Source organism: Equus przewalskii, chromosome 7 (genome assembly GCF_037783145.1).
Source record: "Equus przewalskii isolate Varuska chromosome 7, EquPr2, whole genome shotgun sequence".
Classification (NCBI taxonomy): domain Eukaryota; kingdom Metazoa; phylum Chordata; class Mammalia; order Perissodactyla; family Equidae; genus Equus; species Equus przewalskii.
In genome coordinates, this window is record NC_091837.1 from 67,653,769 (window position 1) to 67,677,563 (window position 23,795).

The following is a 23,795-nucleotide window of genomic DNA, read 5'->3' on the forward strand; positions in this document are numbered from 1 at the left end:
CCAGGAAACCAAGAGGAACATCAATTAAAAATAGCCAGGGCCGAATCTCAGAGCTGGAAGGGCTCTGAGAAAGAAGTATTTTATCTGAGCTCCCTTTCAACGCAGGATTCAGAGCTTGGCATCCTTGGCTGGTTTTTGCATCCAGGTGTTGGTAGAGAAAGCACTGAATCCTAACCATTGGGCCACCAGGACTATTACTGACATGATCTGATTTCTAGATTGCACATTTCTAGAACCACATTCTCCTGGGATATTGGATATAATGTCTTTATTTTAAGGTAAACTGGCAGAGTATGACTGATAAATGTTCTCTGCCAGACTCATGCAATCACCCTGTTGTCCCACAGATCATAGCAAAATGGTGTCAAGTTTATGAAAACTTAATGAAATGGTAATTATAAAGCTAGCCCACATTGGAGTTGCCACTAGGTCCATAGTCTCCAACATGTTTAATATCTGAGGCCTTTGGGGCCCTGTAGGAAACGCTCATAAGGTCCTGTCCAAAATGCTCATAAGTCATTGGGTCCAAACCAAAAGGTCCTTAATATTTGGTCTTCTCCAAAACGCCCATGGAGACATTTGGCTCACGCCAAAAGGTCCTCGATATTTGGTCCTGTCTAAAATCATTTGGCATGGGCCAAATATGCTCATGGACATTTTGGACAGGACCAAATGTCAGGACCTTTTGGCATCTACCAAATATCTTATGGAAGTTTTGGGCAGGACCAAATGTCTGCTAATCGAAAAATCACTTCCTCTTAAAAATCAAATTCTTTCCTTTTCTCCCAATATTTGTTTTGCTACAGCAGAAAATAATTTGCCACAAAGAAGTGGAGGAAAGACCAGAAGGTAAAGTGAATAGTAACTCAACTTGACCAACTCAGCTCCGGGAATTTATGGGATCCCTTTCCAGAAGATTCTCCAGTGCAGCCCTGTGACTGTCTACCAGCAATACCAGATTGCGGTCATGTGACCTTGGTGGGCCCAGTCATGGGTTCCTCTCATATTACAGACGGGCCAGAGTCTGTTGGTTCTCCTGGTTTTGCCACAAATAATTTTATCCAGTGATGCTCTGTCTTTCTAAGCTGTGTGGTATGAAAAGTATGGACTTAAGAGATTAAAAGACCCAGGGTCAATTCCTGGCTTTGCTACTTATAAGCTTGGAACAAGTTTCTGACACATAACGAGTTCCAAGCACATAGTGCACGCCCAAGAAGTATTGTGTTCCCTTTTTAAATCATACCTGTCATTTCTTTGTGCACTCCCAAATCACATGTTCCGATTGTCTAAGGAGAATCGGGTGTTTGTTTTCCCCTCCCTTTCTCATGCTCATCTTATATTCCTTTCTCCAGCTTCTCAAATCCAAATCTCCTTTGGGACTTGTAGCATCTGATTGGAGCCCTTCTGTCTCCTGACCATTCTGGGTAGACACAAGCCTCCCCATTCTTGCCTCAGTGTCCTCCCCATTTCTCTCTTCCTGCTCCCGACCAACAGCTCTATTGTCAGAGCCTGTTCAGAAATGATCAAGAATGCAAGGGCGCTGTTGCCGAGGATGGCACAGCTCTGGGGCATCAAGCCTGTGGATTTTTGCTATTATAATAAAGCCCAAACCTCAGGGGAAAGTTAAAGTGGGGTTCCAGTAGGGGCCACACAACCCTTCAATCAGTAAACAAAATTTTTAAAAATCTTACAATGTAATTGAAAGAAGAAAACTTAGATTGTGGGCATAAGCAACTCATCAGGTCCTCAAGAGGTGTGGTGAATTCTGCGGCCCTGATAAGTTCCCTGCTCTTGCGACTCCAGTCCTGTGTCTGCAGCCTAAGAAGGAAGGGGCAGAGGCACGTCACCTTTTATAAGCGATGCCATCTGGAATCGTTTATGAAGTAGTCGTGGAGCCCATGCATGCTTCATGATCACACACACAGTAATGCTCTGCCCCAGGCTCCCTGTGCTTTGTGCTGTTCTTTAGGAACAGTTTTATTGTTTTGACCAGAGTGCTATTTTTTTATTTATAGTTTCCATAAAACTAGTCAAACTCTGGTAATAAATGATAACTACTTGTGAATAGAAACAGTGAGGAGCATTTTAAGAGGCCAGCTTTGGAACGCATTTGGGTTCTGAGTATTTTTCAGCCGTGCATTCACGCCTGGAATTTCCTCAGCGTTTCTCACCCGGCAGAGCCGTTCTGTGAGCGAAGGTCCCTGGACGGCTTTGCTTCCCTTTGCAGATGGAGCCTGTGCAACAGCTGGGCTTTCCTCAGCTCCTCTCTGAGTAGATGTTTGCACATGGCAGGCATAAAGGTTGGAAAGCAAGTGGTTGGAGTCAGGAAGGATAACTAGGAAAATAATGAATGGTGTTTGTTTATAATTTTACCCTCAAAGATAGTTATTGAGATGAGAGGTTGTGTCATGAGACTGGCTATTAGCAAATGAAAGTGCCTTTTCATAATTCTTGCATCCCACACCAGAGAGCAAGCTCACAGTTTACAGATTTGCAGATGACCCAAAGGAGGAAAGGTTATTTAATGTGATGGGTGACAGAATTAAGGTGCCAAAAGATCTTGACAGTTTGGGAGATGGGCCCAAAATAACAAGATGAAATTTAATGAAACAAGGTTTAAGCTCTAACCAGATTCACAACAAATGCTCCCCCATTACAAAATCAGAGATTTAGAAATTAGAGTTAATTGCAGATGCAATGAGAGTCAACAATGTGATGTGATTGCTGATGTGGTCTCGTGTCTTATCAATAGAAAGAAGGAGGTGACTCTATTGGTCAGAAGACAGTGGACAAAGGGAAGGTGACCAGGATGAGGAAGAATCTGGGAGCCAGTACCTTAGGAATGAGTGGAGCAACCGGAGATGCTTAGCTTGAAGAACAGAAGACTTAGGGTTGGGGGGTGGGGGTGTGTGTGGTTGGAACAATGTAATAGGGGCCTTCACTCTCTGAAGGGAGATGAGTTGAGCCAGCCCTGATGGCCTGGTGGTTAAAGTTCCATGCTCATCACTTCGGCGGCCTAGGTTCACTTCTTGATCATGGAACCATGTCACCCGTCTGATGGTTACCATGCTGTGGTGGTGGCTTACATGGAGCTGCTGGAACAACTTGCAGCTGGGATGTGCAACCTTGCACTGGGGCTTTGGGCAGGAAAGAAAAAAAGAGCTAAAGGGGGATGGGGCCTTCTTTGCAGAATTCCACAGGGCACATCTAGGACTGGTGACTACAGTTAAAACAGGGTGAACTTGGTTCCATATTAGGAAAAATCATTTACATTACAGTCATTACATTTACAATCATTAGAGCTGACTGGAAATTAATTGCATTGCTTTACACATTAGTGCACTTATCTTTGGTCATGTTAAAGCAAATCTTTTTATTAGTTGCTTCCAATGGGAAATCAAAGTGGGAAAATAGAGTCCTTATTCCCTGCCAGCCCCACAAGGACATAGAGGAAAATTTAGCAATATATAACCTCACTCCATTTCTTTTCTTCTTTTTCTTTTAAAGATTGGCCCTGAGCTAACACCTGTTGCCAATCTTTGTCTTTTTTCTCCCCAAAGGCCTAGTACCTAGTTGTACATCCTAGTTGTAAGTCCTTCTAGTTCTTCTATGTGGACGCTGCCACAGCATGGCTTGATGAGCAGTGTGAGGGTCTGTGCCCAGGATCCAAACCTGAGAACCCCAGGCCGCCGAAGTGGAGCGTGCAAACTGAACCACTCAGCCACGGGGCTGGCCCTTAACATCACTTCATGTAAAACAATGCTATTCATAAGGGTTTGTCCTTGTAAAATGCTTGGTATTCATTTTGTAGTTATTTCATTTTTTTGTCAGCAAAAGGCCTGAGGGACAGACATTCTTATCCCCAGTTTACAGATGAAAAACAGATGCCCTGAGAAAGTGTTAGTTGTCCACTCTTAGGACACTCACCCCAGTGGGCCCAAAACAGGGGTCACCACGTGCAGACATTTGTGGTATTGTTGGTGTGGATCGTCTTTCTGGCCAAATAGCTATGTGTTTATATTAGACACGAACAAACTTTTTCTTTCCCACAAAGAAATGGAGTTGAAATAGCAGCCCTCTGAGCCTACTTAGAATGTGGGGAGAAATAAGTCTAGCAAACCTCCTGCAAATGTTAGGACAAAAGAACTGAGAGAACCAAACAATTGATGATGTGGGAGTTCATGTTCTGCCCCCCAAGCAGGTCCTGTCACTCTCTGGATGTCATCTCCTATCTAAAAACATTCCATTATTGAATTGTATGTCTACTTATGAGGATGTCGTGAACACGTTTATTTTACATTTGTATTGATGTATAACATATATACAATGCACATATACTCCTGAAACCCCACCGCCACTCCCTTCCCAGTCAATACTCCCCATCTCCACCAGAGTTAGCAACTATGCTGACTTCCAGCTCCCTCAATTTGTTTTGCCTGAAGTGAACAATATTTGATGAAAATTTTTTTTGTTAATATGAATAATCTGTGACAACGGAGATGAGGTAAGGTTTGCTTTTTTTCCCCAAGCCCCCCTTGATGTCGATCATATGTGGCATGATGAGAGGTATTTTAAGTAGGCAGGGACACCTGGATTAAACTTCCGGACCAATCCCTAGGTTTTCTAATGTTTCTTAATTGGAGCAGGACTCCTTCCTCCCTCATACCTTCCCCTTGGCCTGCGAGCTGCTCTTTAAGGAAGGTGAGAAGAAACAATGGGAGAATGCTTGTAAAGAATGTCTTCTTGGGGACAGAGAGCTCTTTGCAGAAGGGCTGGAGCCGTGTGGTGTGAAGGGGAAATGAAGAGGGAGAGTTGGGGGCTCCAGGAGGAGGTGGACCCTCTAGTCTGGAAGAACCCAGTGGGTAGACTGGAGGGAGTCAGCGCCAGGATGGACAGGGTGGGAGGATGGTGCAGATAGAATGACCCTATTGTGGTGCATCTGCATATGTTTCCAGAACTTTCTTTAAGTGTGCGACACAAGTTGTTCAGTTACCTCAAATTAAGTGGTTACAATAATTTCCTCCAAGGTCTTTGTTCCTTTCCCTAGGGTGATGAGTGACAGCTGTCAAAATCTTCCCAGGATCAATCAGCAGAGGCCTCGGTCCAAAAGCTCAGTGGGGAAGCCAGGGGACACCAAGACCCTCCATAAGGAGCATCCTAAGCAGGTTGGGATGGCTTTGCTTGGCGTCGGTAAAATCACAGGTGGCTGAGAAATAGCCCCAAGAACATTTATTTATTTTTTGAGGACCATGTTTTCAAATTGTTGTGTAATTTTGGCAGATTATAGATTTCTTCCTGTATGCTGGATTAAAACCACAGGCAAATCCCTAGGCTTTCTTGTTTCTTAATTTGAGCAAGAGGCCTCCTTTCCCCCCAGAACCCTTCCCTGGTCTGAGCGCTGGGTGGCGGGCCTCGAGGGGTGGCTGGGCCCAGTGAGAGCAGGAGTGCCTGGCGGCTGTAGAGCTTGCTCTGCCCATTGGAGGTAATTCTAGGCGGCAGGTCTTCCCGTCCTGAAGCATATCCCTGGGTTCCTAAGAGTAGGCCAGGGGTAGTGTTGAGTGTGGCTGGGCCTCAGAGTCTCCTGTTGGGTTTCTCCAACGCACTCCTGGTTGATCGCCACTCCAGACCTCCACACTGGACTTTCTGGGGGAGGAGATGAGCAGCAAGAGGAGAGAGCCCAGCAGGCGGTGAAACCGATGGCTCCTGACTCAGGAGATCCAGGAGATGCGAGAACCTTCTGGTTTAGGACAAAACATACCAGCTTTCAAAGGAAAGAGAACCAATGGAAATTGTGAAAAAGAATGGAAAGAATGAACGTGAAAGATGTCGTTAGAAAGCAAGAACCACGAAACTCAATTAGTCAAAAAGAACCTCTCACCCTCATGGAGGTTGTATGGTTCTGGCGGTTGCAGTCTGACTCAATGGAAGGGAGACGAGTCCCACAGGAGGCTGGTTGACACTGCTGCTTCTGCAAACTCAGCCACTCCTGGCCACAAACACCTCTGTCACAGGAGAAAGACAAGCCAGCGAGTGGGGATGGGTTAAGGCACAGCTGTTTCCTCCGCTGGAAAAGCTGTTCGGAGCGCAAGGATTCCAGGGACAGCTCCTTCCACACGGTCCAGGCAGATAGTTAGTTCATCTTGTTGGGTCTGCACAGAAGTGGCCAAATTATGTGTGGGGTTCCCCAGTTACAGCAGTTGATTTGGGGTGACGGAATAGGCAGTTACAACCAGCATCTCTAAGTTGCTTTCTGCAGCTAACTTCTCACTGTCTTCCTCTTTCTTCAGGAGGTTGACAATAACACCCACGTAGTGAGTGCTGACTTTGGCTTAAGTATATCAGGAATCAACAGAGGTGGCGGCGAAGACAGCGTCCGCCCGCAAAAAGTACGTTGGACTCACGAACCCGACACTGGAAGGGGAGATACATTTTTCTTTTTAAAAATGAAAATTAAAAAGTGTTATTTTTGTCAAACAGAAGAGTTAATAAGTCATGATCAAAGGGTGGCTATGAGGTGAACTGGGAAGAGCACTGGATGAGGATGAGAACCCCGGGTTCTGGTTTGAATCTCCTTTCTGGATGGAGGGACTTGAAGGAATGCCGCTTCTCGAAGGAGCTCAATTTCCCCATTTGCAATTGAGGGGTTTAGAAGGGATGGCTTCTAATGTCCCTTTCAGCTTGAAAATTCTGTGATTAAATGAATCAACATTGGCGTGACTGTTCTGCATTAATTAGGGAGTCATGGCCTCATACTCATTCTTTTCTGCCCCGTTGGTGGCAGTTGATAAGTGTGGTCACCTTTCTCCTTGGAGGTAAGTCTCCAGGCTTAAACATAATTTCACATGAACCATGAAACTTCAATAGATAGAAGATTGATCTCATCCTTCATAGATATTTTTACCCCTTTCATAATGAACCTTATGTCCTGATTTGTAAAAAAATAGTTTTTCAAACAGGAAAGATGCCGATTGGGTGGATGTAGGCAAAAAGTAGTTAAAACATGTCATTTGGAATGAACAGCGGCACCCACACCAACATATTCTCTTGATTGTAACCTCCAAAGTTGTGCTTCTTTGAGAGTCTTCTTTCTTTCTTTGATCAAGTTCTCAAAGCAGAGGACCGCTGACTTAGCTCTGGCCAGCTCTTCTCGGGCAAACCAAACTCTGGGTGTGTGTGTTTGGAGGGGAACTGAGAGCATCTCCCTGGAAATCAAGGGGAGCTGCCTTGCTAGCCCGAACTGGCTCCTTTAAGGGCCTCAGTTATATGTAATTGCTGTAGATGATGCTATTTGAATCAGTGTCTCCCATGGAGAATTATTTTCCTGTTCACCTTCACTACTTTCGCCATGTTTTCAGTCACTTTTCTGCCTAGCAATTTGTGGCTTAAGTTTCTCTCATGAAGGTCTCAGGTTGATAAGAATGGATGCTTCTGATCAGGTCACAAGGAAGGGACTTTTTAACCCAGCACTTAACCTTTGAAAGAGCCTGGCTATCAATTCTCTTTCCAGCAGAAATGTCCTCAGAGTAAAATGTAGGCCGTTTTCTCTCTAGCATTTCAAATGTTCGTCAGATGAATGAGGGTGTACAGCCAGGGGCCCATCTCCACAAGGAGTCTGTCATTGCCTTGTTAGGGGCCCTGGCTTCGGGGTTCTCAAGTCCCCTACAAATTCAGGAGGGGTGTTGCTCTTAAAGGCACCGGCTTTGGAGTCCACCTACCTGGGTTCAAACCCCGGCTCAGGCCTTTCCAGCTGTGTAGCCTTGAGCAAGTTGTTTAATCTCTCTGAGCCTCATTTCTCTCATCTGTAAAATGGAAACAATCACAGTGCCCACTGTAAATGTCACAGTGAATAGAGAGCCTTTGTGCTTACTGTGCCTCACACGTAGGAAACCCTCAGTAAACGCTGGCTACTCTTATTGTTACTTGTTTTTGCACACATTCTTGCTTTTTCCTTCTGCCTCTAGGAGAGACAAGGTGGCATTGGAAGGAGTATGGGAGACAAATATCTGAGTTTGAATCTTGGCCTTAAGTCATTTAGCTGTGTGACCCTGGGCAGATTGCTTAACTTCTCTGGCCTTACTTCCACATCTATGAGACTAAGATGCCAGGCCCGACTAGCAGAGGTGTTCTAAGAATTGTAAATAATCCTCACAAAGTAGCTTGTACACCTATTTTGTGCCAGGCACTCTCCTGAGTGGTGAGTGTACATGATAGTCACTAAATAGGAACTAGGGTTCCTCTTGCGCCAGTGAGTTCTCCCTGTGTGTGGAGTGTTTTAAAAGGACGAGACAATATGGGGGAAGTAGACATATACGGAAGCAGATGATATGTGTCAGGAACTGAAAACGCTTGTGAATTTTTATTCAAATTCAACTTCATCCTGAAGAATTTATTTACAGCTTGTCTTTTTTAGACACCCCAACTTGAGGAACTCATCCTGTTCATTATTAGTACAGGTTCTTTTTAAAGCTTCACTTGAAGTTTGCCCTGCATACCAAGGTCCATAAACGTGTCTTGATTTAATGAAGCTGAGCCATTAAGGGTAGTCTTCCCTCATGTTTCAATGGCGTAAATAACCATCCCTCCCTTTCAGGGCCACATCATTGACTTCCGAGGGCTGCTCACAGACGCCATCAAAGGAGCAAGCAGCGAGCTCGGCTTCAACAGCTTCGACTGTAACCCAGACCCCTCAGTAAGTGGCTAAGATGTGACAATCATCTCACAAACTGCCAAAATCTAGATGACTTTAGAAAGATAATTTTGAGTCCAGAGAAACCTTGAGATCAAGTGGAAGGTCACAGCACCCTGCCACCATTTGTGTCACCGAGATCTGTGCCCTGTTTTTCTCCCTGAATTATGGAGCAATATTGTAATGTGAGGCTTTCTGTTCCCGTCCCCAGGAACGACTGCTGAAGCCTCTGAGTGCATTTATTGGCATGAACAGTGAGATGCGAGAACTGGCAGCCGTGGTGAGCCGGGTAAGATCTGATATTCAATTCACAAATTTACGGAGGCGGATTGGGGCTCCTGGAGCATTGCGGGCTGCTTCTTTTATTAATAACAATAAATATGATCATTTATTTATAAAGTGCCCCCACTTGCGAAGGCACTCATATTGTTTAGAGGCACAATAATGCATGATAAATAAATTATAGAATCATAAAATTACAATATAAAAAGCCCACCAGCTCACTATAGAGGCCAAGAAAACCAAAAGAGAAAAAGCCTTGGAGAGGAAGGGACAGGTGAAAGGTTTTAGAGCAGAGCCTAGAGTCAAGGAAAGAAGCCTCTTAGGGCAGGAAAGAGCATGTCTGCGTCTTGTTTAAACAGTCAAAGCCTAGAAATAGAGATGTCAGGAGCTGATGATCACATAATTGGAAATTTCCATAAAACACAAGATTACTAGGAAATATCTTACCATCCAGACTACTGAGTTTTCAAGCTCTCCCCCAGATTCTAAAGGCAGTGCAGTCTAATGGTTAACGACCCAGGCTCTGGGATTGGTTGGCCTGGATTTGATTTCTAGATCCTCCTCTTTCTTGCTGAGTGACTTTGGGCAAGTTCCTTGGGAATAGAATAGATTCCTGAGTTATAACATACTTTTCTGATATCCAGAGATCTCATATTTAATGAAAGACTGAAACCTAGGCATGCTAAGAACGATGTTTATAATGATCCCCAAAATGCACAGATACTCTGAGGTAAGGAAGGGTTCCCTAGCCTCTCTGTTCAGTTCAGCAGCTGTTTACTGCACGCCTATTATGTGTCAAGGGTGTGCTGGGGGCTGGAGACACAAAGGGGAATGAATCAGACATAGTCACTGCCCGAAAAAGTTTCTCATCCCATGGGCAAGGTGCACTCTGAGAGCATAAAGGAGAAGTATTTTGCACCAAAAGGTGGGGAAGGTGTCAGGGAAGAAGATACACAGGAAACTGCCGTGTGACAAAGAGTAGAAAAGGGAGAGTGGAGGTGATCTGGAGGTGTATGTACCTGTGAAATTGTATGGCTTGTGCAGGGTTTCTACTGAGCCAAGTAAGGTGCAAGGAGTGGTGGGAAAGGGGGCGGGAGAGAGAGACCAGGCTCCTGAGTAAGGGTTCTGTGAACAGGATCCAGGGCTGGGGACCAGCCTGTAGGAGATGGGCATCTTTGAAAGGTGCCCATTGGGAGAGTGGAAAGATCCAATGTGCTTTTAGATAGCGTGTTCTAATGACAGTGTGGTGGGCGACTGTCAAAGAAATGAGATAGGCAGACCAGCTGTGGAGTTATCTCCAGTGAGAGAGGCTGAGGGATTGAGCCAGGCTGTGGTCACTGGGATGCATAAGAGAGCAGAGAAAAATATTTTTTATACACACAAAAGTCAATAGTTACATTACTGTTTTTGCAAAAGGATAACATGACTAGTGATGATAGAGTTGTAGAGAGGAAGTGGCCTGAAATGATTCCATCTGGAAACCTTTCTATAGAACTCCAGGCTCTGCTTGAATGCTTACGGTGATGGGGAGCTCCCCATCTCATGAGGCAGTCCTATTGAGTTCTGACTGATAACTTTTGATTGATGTAAGGAGGAACTATCTGTCGGGAAATTAAACACGACCATATGGAACTCAATGTCAACTCTAGAAGAGGGCAAGAAATACTGCTATCATCTGTGGATGCTTTGACTTCCAAGGGAGATGAATCCCTATTATGTGTGAAGCTTTTCCTAAGAATGTGTGGTAATAAGAATGTGAGTGGCTGGTGGGCCAGCACGCAAATCCATCCTTTAAAGACAGGCTGAGTTTCTCCAAGATTTTGGGAGACTGAGTCCTTTCTCTGTCATTCCATCCAGGAATGGATCGTGCATATTATGCACTGCCAAAATCACTTGTATAAATAGTTTCTCTAAAAGAAATTGTCACCTGTGGTGGAGGGACCTGGGAGGATGGGGGACAGGAGCGGAAGCATAATATCTCACCAGTATTTTAAAAATGTATTTTTATATTTTTGTACCGTGTGCGTGTATTACTTATTTAAAAATTAAATAAATACAAAAATATTTTCCAGATTGTTCTCTAGTCACTCAGAATGACTTTGGAAAGGAGGCTTTCTTTCTTTCTTTCTTTTTTTGATGTGGCATCTAGATTTTCAGTTTGCCTGAAACAGCTCCTACTGAGAAAGGCCCCTGAGTGACTGTTCTGAGGCGTCTTGTGAAATTGAAGTTTGGAAACTGTAAATTAGTTATCAGTAAAAGCTACCTTAATTGATTACCCTGGATGGTTGCCACAGGGCTCTACTCTGAGACGGGAAAACTGCACTTCTGCCTGGTTCTTGGCTTCTTTGAATTTCGTAGAAGCAATTGTTCCTGATGGAAGTAGGCAGCGATCACCAGGGAAAAAAAAAGAAATTGGTTTCAGAGGAGCATTATTTCTTTTATGCAACAAATTAAGAAAGTGTTTGCGAGATCAAGGAGCGAGAGAGAGGCCAGGCACCAGCTAGGAACCATGTTTCGCGGTAAAAGCTAATGTAATTTGAAGGCATGTTCTGTAGCTCCTCTGATGAGGGTCGTAAATCAGTCTGGTTTGCTATTGACTGAAGGCAGGTACAGTCCATTGTTAGGAGATTTTTTTTCTTCCCCCTAAAAGTACCATATTATATCATCAATATCTTCTTTAGGGAAAAATCACTGAATATTTTCACGGCATCCCTTTAGTGAACTAGCCCCAAATTACAGTGTGTATATATACATATATCTAATATGAAAAGTTTTATCACCAGCACTTTATGTCCTTTTGTAAGTCAAGTCTTTTGCTGCTCCTGTGTTTATTACAGCTGTGGAGGAAAACATTAGTTTTAACAAAATGATCAAACGTGCATTGCAGGACATCTATCTCCATAATCCAAACATAAAGTGGAGTGACATTATTGGACTCGATGCAGCCAAGCAGTTAGTCAAAGAAGCTGTCGTGTATCCTATAAGGGTAAGGACGGGGAGCCTCTCGGGAGCTGTTTCTGTTCATTATCCATCGGACAAGCTGTATGTCACGTACCCATCAGGAAGAGAAGGGGAGGATGATTTTCTGTCCACAAGTTAACTTTTTGTCTGTGTCTCAATACTTTGTCAACACTGGAGGACCAAGGCCAGTCCATCCTAGGTAATTTGAAATCATGTTACATATTGGTTCAAGGCAGGTGTCTGCTCTAAGTGATAATTTAAGATCTAGACTCTGTAGTATATATGATTTGTCAGTTACTATAGATTGGTTCAAATAAGCCTGCCTCCCTAAAAATATACTTATAGTAGAAATGCCTCCCGTAGGAGAGGGCCTCTCACTTTGTTTCCATAGCTCTTCCCCTCCCCCCGCCCCCATCATCTGGGGCTTTGCTTTTGGCTGGTTGTAAAGGCTAGACCGCCCCTCCCAGGGCACTGGACGATAGAGCCAGCATGTTACACTCATTGCTTATTCCCGACAAGCCTTAGTGCAGAGTGGCTCACTAAACAGCAAGAAAAACAGAAAAACAAGACTCTCCCTCTTTGGTTTACGAATGTGATGATGAGAAGGTCAGTGTATCACATAGCTTTTGCTGTATAACAGACCATCCCAAAACTTAGTGCCTTAAAACAACAATCATTTATTTGTTTGTGATTCTGTGGGTAGGCAGTTTGGGCTGGGCTCAGCTGGGCCAGCTCATCTCTTTTCCACGTGATCTTGGCTGGGCTCACTCATACATCTGGGGCGTCAGCCAGGGTGGCTGGAAAAGATGGAGAGGCTGGGAAAGCTGGGACAAACAGGACAGCTGAGGTCTCTCTCCAAGTGCCTCTCATCCTCTAGTGGACAAGCCCAGTCTTGTCCACATGGTGGCAGAGACTTCCCAGACAGATGCAAGAAAGGGCAGGTCCTAATCCATGAGCATTTCCCATGTCTCTTCTTATACTTCTCATATTTGCTAGTCTTATATTTTCAAATCTCTTCTTATATTTGCTAATGTCCCTTTGGCCAAAGTCACAAGGCCAAGCCCAGATTCAAGTGGTGGAGAAATATGCTGTGCCTCTTGGTAGAAGGAGCTGCAAATAATTTGTGGCCATTTTCCGTAATCTCCCTCAGTCAGGATTACAAATTTATTTTATTGAATAACCTACTTATTCTTACCACAGAGCCCATGGAGCCCTTGATTTTTGGATGCTTCTATTCTAATGAGACAAAATCAATAAATTTGGATTGTCTTTTCCCCCTTTCTTCCTGTGTTCAAACATGGGGGTAAGAACTATACTGGTGTTCAGAAGTAGTAGAAATTTACTCACCATTTCCTCTATGTGGCTCTACAGTTGAAGACTTCTAGAAAGGATAGAACATCTCATTGAAACTCTCTGATGTGTTATCTCCATGATATTATAAATTCTGTATGTGATGGCATTGAGATTTTGACATTAGTATCAGCAAGAAACTAATAGCTGGTTATAATTTTATTATTATTTTTCCTTCTCCCTTGTTCTCTACCAACCCCACCCACCCTCCAGATTGTTTGAATTTGAACTAACAGGACAGACTTATTGAAGTCCATCACGTCCTGTGGGAGTCAGGGTCTCACAATGCGTTCAGCAGCGAGTGTTCCCACCTTCGAAACCAGGCTTCCCCATAGCTTTGTGCTTTGTGCATACACCTTCATTTATTGGTTCCAGCATTCCTCTTAAAGTTCGTCCCTGCTTTAGGACATTTGAAAGATTGCCAAATGCTCTGAATATGCAACTCTTGGGGGAAATGATGCCATGTATGTAAGAAATAACCATTGTAATGGAGAGGAAGAGTACCTACATATGCCTTTCTTTTCCTTAAAAAATTGCTCCTTTAAAAAGCCACAAAAATCAAGCCACACATTCCTATCAAGTGTGAAAGTAAAATTGGGATAGATAATATATATATAGAAGCAGGTGGCCTTAAAAAAGGAAGACCTGACTCTTAGTGTTGTGCTGTTCCATGCCAGCATCACTGGCTGGCCTGTGCTAAGGGTGTGCAGGCTGGCGTACTGACACCAAAGCTCATCGTTGTTCCTTTTACCTGTAGTACCCACAGCTGTTCACGGGAATTCTTTCTCCCTGGAAAGGACTGCTGCTCTACGGCCCTCCAGGTAAATGAGTCTTCCTGTTTGGGTCCTGATATTAAGTGGGTATGCAGAGGACGGGCCGCCCCGTCTGTCCTCACTTCAGGTCGGGGCAAGTGAGAGCTGAGTCACCACCTCCTTTGTCGCTTGTGAGACTGACTTCTGCCTGTCAGCAGAGGAATGGAATTCAAGTGCCGCTCACATTTATCCGCCTGTGTCTCTAGGTACGGGAAAGACTTTACTGGCCAAAGCTGTGGCCACAGAATGCAAAACAACCTTCTTCAACATTTCTGCATCTACCATTGTCAGCAAATGGAGAGGGGATTCAGAAAAGCTTGTTCGGGTAGGAATTCTTGATCTGGATTTTTAAGAATAAGTTCCAGCAGAATACAGTGGTAGAAAATGATGTTAGACCTTAATTGTTTTTAAGTGATTTATGTGTTAGAATTTATCCTGGATCTTGATTACCAAAGGCTGGGAGATGGATTGGCTGCTGTATGCAGATATTAATCGTGTCCCATCAGCAAAACATGTGCTCCCTTCCTTTGGGAATTTGACTAACAGGTTTTTTAATTTTTTTTTTTTTTAGGAAGATTGGCCCTGAGCTGACATCTGTGCCAATCTTCCTCTGTTTTGTATGTGGGATGCTGCCACAGCATGGTTGACAAACATCATGTAGGTCCACGCCAGGGATCCAAACCTGTGAACCCTGGGCTGCCGAAGCAGAGTGTGGGAATTTAACTACTATGCCATTGGGCTGGCCCCAACTAACAGTTGTTTTCTGATTCATGCAACTTAGGAATGGAAGCTGGGAAAAAATTGTCCTAAAATGACCTATTTTTTCCTTCATTCCAGAAGCATTTATTATTAAGCATATACAGTATATTCAGTTAATGTTTGTTGAGAGGCTACCACTGTATCCTAGTCCTTATAACTAGATACTGTAAGGAAGAATCTAGAAACGTAAAACTTCATTATTCTTTCAGATGCCCTGTGGCACTTTCCTCCACAGGGCCCATAGCCTATAGGGGTTTTTTTGTTCCCTGAAGAGATCATTTCCACCTTTACAAAATCTCCTTCACAGGCCACGGTGTATTTTATATTGTAAAATTTTCCTATATCATCCGGTCACCTTATGAGAACACCTACTGTGATTTATGCCTCAGTGTAAGCTGGGGAGTCCTTCTCAGAAACCCTGTCAAACTGTTACACTCTGTAGGATGACTGATAAGTGATCGATACTAAGTGAGTATAAACACTATATATTTTCTGAAAAGAAATTCCTCGAAAATATTATGCTTAAAATACATTCCCTCGGATGTCTCATTTTAAAAACATTATGGCTTATTTGGAAGGTATAATAGAATATTTTTAAAGGATTGATTTACCTAAAATAACCTAGGACTTATTACTTCGATATTGTTCTCAAGCTGTTTCAAATGTGTACATTTTTATAAATTCTTATCGCTCCTTCAGGATCGCAATTCGTGGAAATCTGTGTGACATCTTTTGTTTCTTTGTTCTTCATCTTGAGGCTGACTCAGTGCCAGGTCCAAAGATGGGGCTTGAATTTCACTGCTCCTAAATTTGTGAGTTCCATGTGATTCTAGTTTCAGCTAATTGAAATCCAACTAACTAGAATGCTTATCAGCCTGAAGACTTTTGTTTTAAACCTTCCGTAGCTGTGTGCTAAGAACAATAAAACTCCTACAGGATGCCCGCAGAGTCAGTGTAGCTTCATCTCCTGTCGTGACAAGTGGTGTTGAGAGCTATGAACACAAGACACCGCAAGGTGCTCAGAGAAAGGTTACGTCATGTTCCCTGGACGGGACTGACCCACACAGAAGAGCAAATTCAGATATTTTCTGAATATTCTTAATAAACGTTGAAACTAAGTGGATTTCTTGTTTCATGTTGAATAGCCGGAGAAGTCCTTGAACAAAAACTCTCTATTCTGTGAGAGCAATTTACTGAACTGGAGTTTTCCTCTGCTTCAGTGTTATTTTGTTAGAATTCTAAGAGTGAGGAAATTTCTCCCCTTCCTTTACAGTATATTTAAAAAGTAACTAGTCTTTTTGAAAAAAAAAATAGTTCAAAGGGTATATAGACCCGTGAGCCCTCTCCCCAGAGGCAGCTACTACAGTTGCTGGTGTAGCTATCCAAAACATTTCTCTATATCTAGAGAACCCCTGGTGGGCTAGTGGTTAAAATTTGGTGCTTTCACTGCCGGCCAGGCTTAATTTCTGGGTCAGGGAACCACACCACCTCTCTGTTGGTTGTCACATTGTGGTGGTTGCTGTGATGCTGAAAGTTATACCACTGGTATTTCAAATACCAGCAAGGCCACCCATGGCGGACAGGTTTCAGAGGAGCTTCCTGACGAAGAGACGAGGAAGCAGGACCTGGCCACCCACTTCTGAAAAATTGCCCAAGAAAACCCATGAATAGCAGCGGAGCATTTTCTGATATAGCACAGGGGGGTGAGAGGATGGCACAAAGACGGGGCAGGGTTCCACTCTGCTGTACACGGGGTCGCTGGGAGTCAGAATCCACTACGTGGCCCTAACAACAAAAACATTAACAGCAACAACTGAATCTATGTCTCATTTTCTTTTTAAACACAAGTAGAAGCATACAACACAAACCCTTCCGTACTTTGTGTTTTTTCTTCCACACTTAACAATATAACTTGGATATTCCACACTATTGTAGACAGAGTATATTCTTTATATGTTTGCATAGCCTTTCATTGCATGGGTGTGTCCCCAAACGTATTTAACCAGGCTTTTCTTAGTAGACATTTAGGTTGCTTCCAGTGTCTTGCTGTTATGAACAAAGCTACAGTGAACAGTCTTACTACATGCGTCTTGGCATATATCATAGTGTAGGACAATTTCTTTGAAGTAGACTTGCTGGGTCAGAGGGAATGAAAATCACTGATTGTCAAATTGCCTGCCCACAAGGTTGCACCAGCTTACACTTCTCTCAACGGTGTGTGTGTTTGCTCCCCACACCCTGGCCAACACTGCATAGTACCCAAATTTAAAATCCTCTGCCAATCTCATAGTGAAAGTAATATGTCAGTGCTCAAATATGCATTTCTTTAATTCTGATTGAACTTGTACATCTTTTTACAGGTTTAAAAAATATTTATATTTCTTTTTTTCTGTGAAATGCATTTTTATTTTGGATGTTTAAAGAAATAATTCCAGAGGATAACAACCTCCGCTAACCTTGAAGGATCTCATCTCATACCCTTTCAGAAATTACTTAATTTTCTCAGCTCTTGGAAAGATCCTTGCCTGGAAAATCTTGGTCAGGCTATCAAGCTCCTGACTTTGAAGCTTTCAGATAAAGAAAAGCCTTCAGGACCTTCCCCTAAATCAGAGAAGCTTTCCTACCATTTGTTTCTCTTTCTATTCCAATTAAAGAGTTATTTATAGGGAGCCCTTGGGTCCCCCCTCCCCTCCTAATGTTCTTGCCTCTTAGGAGTTGATGCTATTGAATAGTTGAGTGGTCTCTTTAGCAAATGCACACACCTGTTGGTGCTTACATCTTTCAACACCCCCCTGCCCAATTGTATGATTAACTTCCTCCAAGTACTTTTGAAAATTTTAGACTAATGCTTCCAGAGCACTCACCCAGGATTCTGTACATTCTCTGGCAGTGGGAAGAGCAGCGGCATGGTCAATATGGAGACATAGGCCCCAGATGTGGTTCTTCTTTCAACTGGATGTTTAGTCTTGTCCCGCCCCTTGGTCTCTCTGCACCTTAGGGAGCTCCTTAAAAAGCGTACAGTTCTAATATTCCATTTTTCATTGGGTAGATTGCTGCTGTTGTAATCATCCTTAATATCAGGTATATTTGGCCTTTTCTTTTTGTGACAAGGAAGACAAGGTACCTGCTTCTAATGAGGTAATCTCTATTGTGTCTAAAAGGCATTTGTGATGAGTGTCCCAGCATTGACACTGTTCTCTCAGTTCATTAGGCTGAGCCAATTGTCTTGGCCGAATGGAATAGGATTCTGTACAGGGAAATACTTGAGCATGAGCGTGGATGCACCACACACACGCGAGCAGTGGTGAAGGTGAGCACCTCGCCATTCAGCGACGGGGAGATCTGTGAGCGACAACCTGCCGCTGCTCGTGGAAACCACCATCTGGCCTTTCCTGAGCCCTTCCCCTCTTAGTTGTTCTGTGATGCCCTGCTAGCACTAAGTGACACGGAGAATAAATCCCCTATGCCTATTAAAGAACCTCTATCCTTTTCTAAATCTCTCCTGCTTTCTCCGATCAACCAGTGAAGAATTGTATATGGTGCTCAAGAGATCAGTTTCAGCGTTAAAAAAAAAAGGCTTTTGTTTTTTATACTCTTTTCATCACGACCACATCTCCCTTTAGAGCTCTTTATTTTGTTTTTATATGTCTGTTCTTTTGCTGCTTGCTTTCCTGTTCTTGTTCAGTCTATAATATTTTATTCTGGAATGGAACGTTTTATTCGATCGGGGATTGCCTTTAAGTACCTGAACCTATTAAATGGCAGTGTTGAGGTGGTGGGGGGACACCATGGAGTAATTTGGGGAGCAGAGAGGGGCAAAATTCTTTAGTCTTGTACTCGTGACTGGAACCTATCCTTTGCCTACAATTCCTCCTTTTGAGAATAACTCTCCCATTGTCTCTAAGGTTAAGGGAAAATCATCAAATGATTTTACATATGCCAAGGCTTTTGTGTCCGATGGAACATGTTATCGGCAGGGGTCTCTGGGATTAACTAACCCACTGAAAGCTTGGTAACTGAGTTTTGTCTTAAGCTTTCCCGCTTATGATTAGTAACCTTGAGCTAACCACTTACTCTCTGGCTCTAATTTTACCAAATGATAAATGGAAATAATTGGACCATCCAACCCCATGGGGTGGTGCTAGAGAGAAATAATTGTAATGATTACAAAGTTATTGTGAAATAACAGAGTGCAGCATAAATGCTTAATATTGCAGCCATCCTAAACTTTTGATCTCTGGGAGCATCTGAGAACTTTAATGTAAGTATATGAATTTGACCATGTGGTTGCTTTTCTCCCACCCAGGTGTTATTTGAACTTGCCCGCTATCACGCCCCCTCCACCATCTTCCTGGACGAGCTGGAGTCGGTGATGAGTCAGAGAGGCACGGCTCCCGGGTAACAGACAGGGGTTTTTTTTTGGCATCACTTCTCCCCTCTTGTAAGTGTGTTTGATGGTCGGAAGCCCATCGACATTTACCAGCAGAATGAGCCTATTAATAAGCCCACAAATTTTCTGCAGACACATGGAAAGGTCTTTAAATTAGATCCTGTTAACTGAATAGCTGATTTAAGTCGTTTTTATAACCGGAGGAAATGTCATCCTCCCTTCCCCACAGAGTGGTTCTCAGGCCTGAAGATCACCCAGCCCCACGATCCCAGGCTGCCATAACGGTCCTGCCGGCTCAAAATAGCCACCTGTGACCACCTCCTCTGGAGCCAGGGGTGCTGCCTGTGGGGAACGGGACTGCAAAGGGCTAGGTCCCAAGAGGAAGTCCTTGACAAAGTGTGTGGGGTCAGGGAAGCCACCAGTTCTCTGTGACATCGGGTTGTGGCTCAGCCTGTCCGATTTTTAATATGTCACGTATGTTATCTCTAAAGATTAAGTGTCCAGTAATGTCCGAAGCAGGAAAGAACACATCTCAGACTGTAATAAACCTTGTGTGTGTGTGTGTGTGTGTGTGTTTTAAGAACGCCTTTCTGTCTTCATCAGGGATAGTTTTCTTTGAAACTTTTTACTAGACTTGGTACCCCTGGCTTGAAAGCACAGGTCCCCAGGAAATCTCAACACAGCTGCATTTGTTAATGGCCTCTAATGGTCTCTCATCAAGACAGAACTAATAGTAATAATTAAATGATTAGCTTGTTGGAAGTACAGCTAGGAATTAATTTATGAAATTTTACTTATTGAAAACCATTTTCCCAGTAGGGAAAAACAACCATCAAGTTGTACCCAAGATGCATGGGATTCATGCCGTTGATTGAAATGGGATGATTTCCATGGCTTAACGGGTGCTGGCCAGCGCAGGCTGGGGCGCTCTGCCTCTCTCTGGGGCCTGACAGGACCAGACAACTGCACAGGCGTCCAGGTGGGAATCCACCAGACCACCCTAGCAGTCATTCCTTCTGCAAAGACCTGCCCTGCCTGGGCTCCCTTACCGCAGTGACCTGTGCATGCGTTCTGACATTTGCTTTGTCTGTCTCCATCCCCAGGGTTCCCCGTAGCTTTGGTTGGGCTAACTGGGAAACTCTTCATCTCCTATCCTTGAGTGTGCTCCAGGTTTTCCACTGACTGTCAGCTTCCTTCTCTGGAACTTTGAACTTAAAGCTAGACTCTTCAAAGGGTCAGAGAGTAAGGCCAGGTGCTCGGGAGACTTCCTGGGTCATATTATGTTGAAAGAATAATAATTACGAGGGAATGCCAAATAAATATATAACTCCACTGTGAGAGTGTCTTCTCTCTTATGAAAAGGTAGTTGGATAGTCAGGGGCAGAGTTCCTAAAAAGACACATACCTAATTTGGGCTGCACCACATACTCACGGAGATGAGAAGTTGAATGTCATGTTGTTCCAGAAAGGCATCTTTTGTCCTTTTAACTCGATGTGTACAAGTGAAGAGGAAGCAGAGCCTGCGGAATGTGGTCAGTGTTTAGAGCCAGTTTGCACTGTTCAGGCCTGTAGTGAGCCCCTTCTTGGTGGGAGGGTCTCTGGCAGGGGAGAGGCGAGGGGGGCAGGCTGGAAGATGAATTTGCACAGAAAACTGTCTCCAGCCCGCTGTGCAAGGAAAGCATAGTTTCCACGCATTCTCTTGCCTCATATTAGAAGAGAGTGAAACAGATTCAGTGTGGTAGTTCATCCCTCTTCTCTGACAGTTTATATCTGTCAATTATATTAAGGAAAATACTGTGTGTACAAGTACTTTCATGCCTGCTATATGAATGAAAAGGATTACCCTCAATTATGCCATTTTTAAGAAGGGTAAATGATACTGCAGGCAGACACCGCCAGGCTGCGTTTCATCTGTGAGAGGCCCTGTCCAGCCTTCAGTTACTTTCTAGTTTGCTGCCAACCTTTGGTTTTCTTTCCAGTATGATCATTATATTCATTTCCTTCCTCTCTATTCCTTTCTATGTGAAAATAGTACGAAAGTGCTTGTTTCCTGCAACTCTAGTCTGAGTGGCTCCTAGACATGAGGTAGGGAAGGGGTGAGCTGTCAGAAGGGCCCCTGTGCTGTGGTCACTGAGTCACTGCCGTGAGTGCCACTCCTGTCGTGGGAGCAAAGGCTCTGCCTGGGGACAGTCTCACCTCCTCGTCCCTCTCCAGGGGAGAGCACGAAGGAAGCCTTCGGATGAAGACAGAATTACTGGTGCAGATGGATGGGCTGGCTCGCTCAGAAGATCTCGTGTTTGTCTTAGCAGCTTCTAACCTGCCATGGTAAGGGATCCAGAGTGCACACTTTGAATATATTTTCATGAGCCACTGAGCACAGATGAAGACATTATATTGACCACTTCGGGCAAAGCCTTGTTGCTTGAGTCCAGCCCTGGAAGATAAATCTGAAGCCCTTCCTGGTCCAGTCCTCAGTCCTTGCTATCCATACCATGAAAGAATCTGCCTCAATAGAAGAAACGTAGGCCAGGGCTATCACTGACAATATTTAAAATGCACATTTTGAGTTTAAGGTCAAGTTGTTTAGTATGTTAAACAGGGCTTTGGCAGAGAACTGTAAAATGCTAAAATCTCCAGGATTCAAGGAACATTCCGGAAATAATGTTTGGATTTTAACAGTATTAAAATTTAACTTTTTTTTAGTTAGGAGGAAAATCTTTTCTTTAATGTTGCACAGTAAATAGGAAGCTAAATAATCTCTAATTGAAAATATAATCTACTCGCAGAGTCTTTTATTCAAACTGTATCCCAGAGTGGTTTAAGATCAATTCTAGAAGTGGCAATGGGAAATAAGAGGTGTTGACAAGGGAAAAACACTATTTACATGGAAAATATATTTAAAAAATATAATCCCTTTATAATTCCAGGAATATTTTCACAGCCATTATTTCTTTTGAGCTACAGGTAAGAGAGGAGACAGGTAAGGAAATGCTGCTCCTCCCCTTGGCAGAGGGGAACGAAGGTCAAGGGAGGTCAGTCGACCCCAAATCAACAGCTCTGCAGCAGAGCTGGGAATTGTGATGCCTTCCCCCCACCCCGACCCCGTCCATTTCTGTTTCCACATTCAAAGATGAAATGAGAAACTCTTCTGTGGTACATGCTGATCGTCTGGGCTCCCAAAGGAGTCACTGAAAAGAGATCATGATGTTCACGCATAATCATGCGTGGTTCCACCTCTCCTCAACTTTAGGCTAAGGTGATCAGCATTTTACATTTTGAAGATACCGGTGTTTATACACAGTATTAAGTGGGGTCCAAACAGAGAACCATCATTTAAGTGTGATTGTAGAATCCTCTAGAGAAAGAGTCTCTGTTCCTTTATCTATTTGAAACAGGGTTGATCACAACCACTTTACTTTGTCCCAGGGACACTGTGAGAGTCAGCTGGGGAGGGTGTGTGAAAACTGTACAGCTTCGTGCACGGCTCTGGGACGGTCCCTGCCCCCAGGAGACTACACAGTTTCTGGAGGAATAGAGAGCCCCCGCTCCCGGCGCATGCCCAGGACTCTTGTAGAGGCAGTTACTGTGCGGCCGTAATTTCCCTAAGATGACCAGTTTTTGGTAAGCCCTAGAAACGATGGTTCAGAGGAGCCAAAAAAATAAAGCTAGCAGACAATCCAAAATGAAAGAAGCTTAGAAGGGCTTTTCTGAAAGAGTTGCCTCTCAACACGTCAAATGGCAAAGACGTGTGCTTTTGAGCTTGGATTCGTTTATATACAGATTGCTTCGTTACAATGAACCTTGCAACCAATATGTTCTAAGCCATGCATCCTCGAGCGTTGCTGAGATTTTAAAAAATTTTTATTTTGAAAAATTCCGAGCAAACTCTGAAGAAGAGAAAAAAGCACAACGAATCCGCCATTTGTCAGCTTCAATAACTAACAATCTTGCCGAGTTGATTTCATCTATTCCTGCTCCCCATTTTTGCTGCAATATCTTAAATTACATCCCAGATTATTGTTTTATTTCTCACATAAATACGTCAGTATACGTCTTTTAAAAATAAGGACATTTTCGTACATTGCCACGATGCCATTAATACCCCCAAGAAAATTAAGATTAATTCCTTAATACCATTTAATACCCAGTTTATATTCAGATTTCCCATATTGTTCCAGAAATGTCTTTTTACAATTGGTTTACTGAACTGGTATCCAAATAAGGTTTGCATTTTGTAATTGGTTGTTCTCTTTGGTGTCTTTAATCTAGAACAGATTCCTTCCCTTTTTTTTCCCTACTTGACATGACATTGACTTGATTGCCAGGGAAATTGTGCTGTAGAATGTCTAAACTTTCTGGATTTGGCTCATTGTATCCTCATGATTGTATTTAGCTCGTTCTTCTTACCCCTATAATTACTTTAGACTAAAAGTTAGACTGATTGGATTCAGGATCAATATAATTTTTTGGCAAACATACTTCATAGTTGATGCTGCGTACATCACATTGCATTGCATTCAGATGTATGTCATGTCCTGTTGTCCTGCTTGAGATG

The 23,795-nt window shown here is 43.5% G+C and overlaps 1 protein-coding gene across 8 annotated transcripts in view; it reads left to right on the top strand.

Moving 5' to 3' along the window:
* The window catches only part of KATNAL2 (katanin catalytic subunit A1 like 2), a 78,699-nt gene that overhangs the window by 39,406 nt on the left and 15,498 nt on the right, over nt 1-23,795 (top strand). For 3 of the 8 annotated variants that reach the window (XM_008525215.2, XM_008525217.2, XM_008525213.2), the window contains 10 exons: nt 807-849; nt 5,048-5,165; nt 6,288-6,386; nt 8,591-8,689; nt 8,898-8,975; nt 11,856-11,954; nt 14,037-14,100; nt 14,298-14,416; nt 19,157-19,248; nt 21,455-21,565. In XM_008525215.2, coding sequence (XP_008523437.1) covers nt 807-849; nt 5,048-5,165; nt 6,288-6,386; nt 8,591-8,689; nt 8,898-8,975; nt 11,856-11,954; nt 14,037-14,100; nt 14,298-14,416; nt 19,157-19,248; nt 21,455-21,565 — 922 coding nt within the window. The remainder of the gene's footprint in view (nt 1-806; nt 850-5,047; nt 5,166-6,287; nt 6,387-8,590; nt 8,690-8,897; nt 8,976-11,855; nt 11,955-14,036; nt 14,101-14,297; nt 14,417-19,156; nt 19,249-21,454; nt 21,566-23,795) is intronic. The other 5 variants (XM_070630103.1, XM_070630102.1, XM_070630104.1 and 2 more) reach the window with 3 other exon arrangements.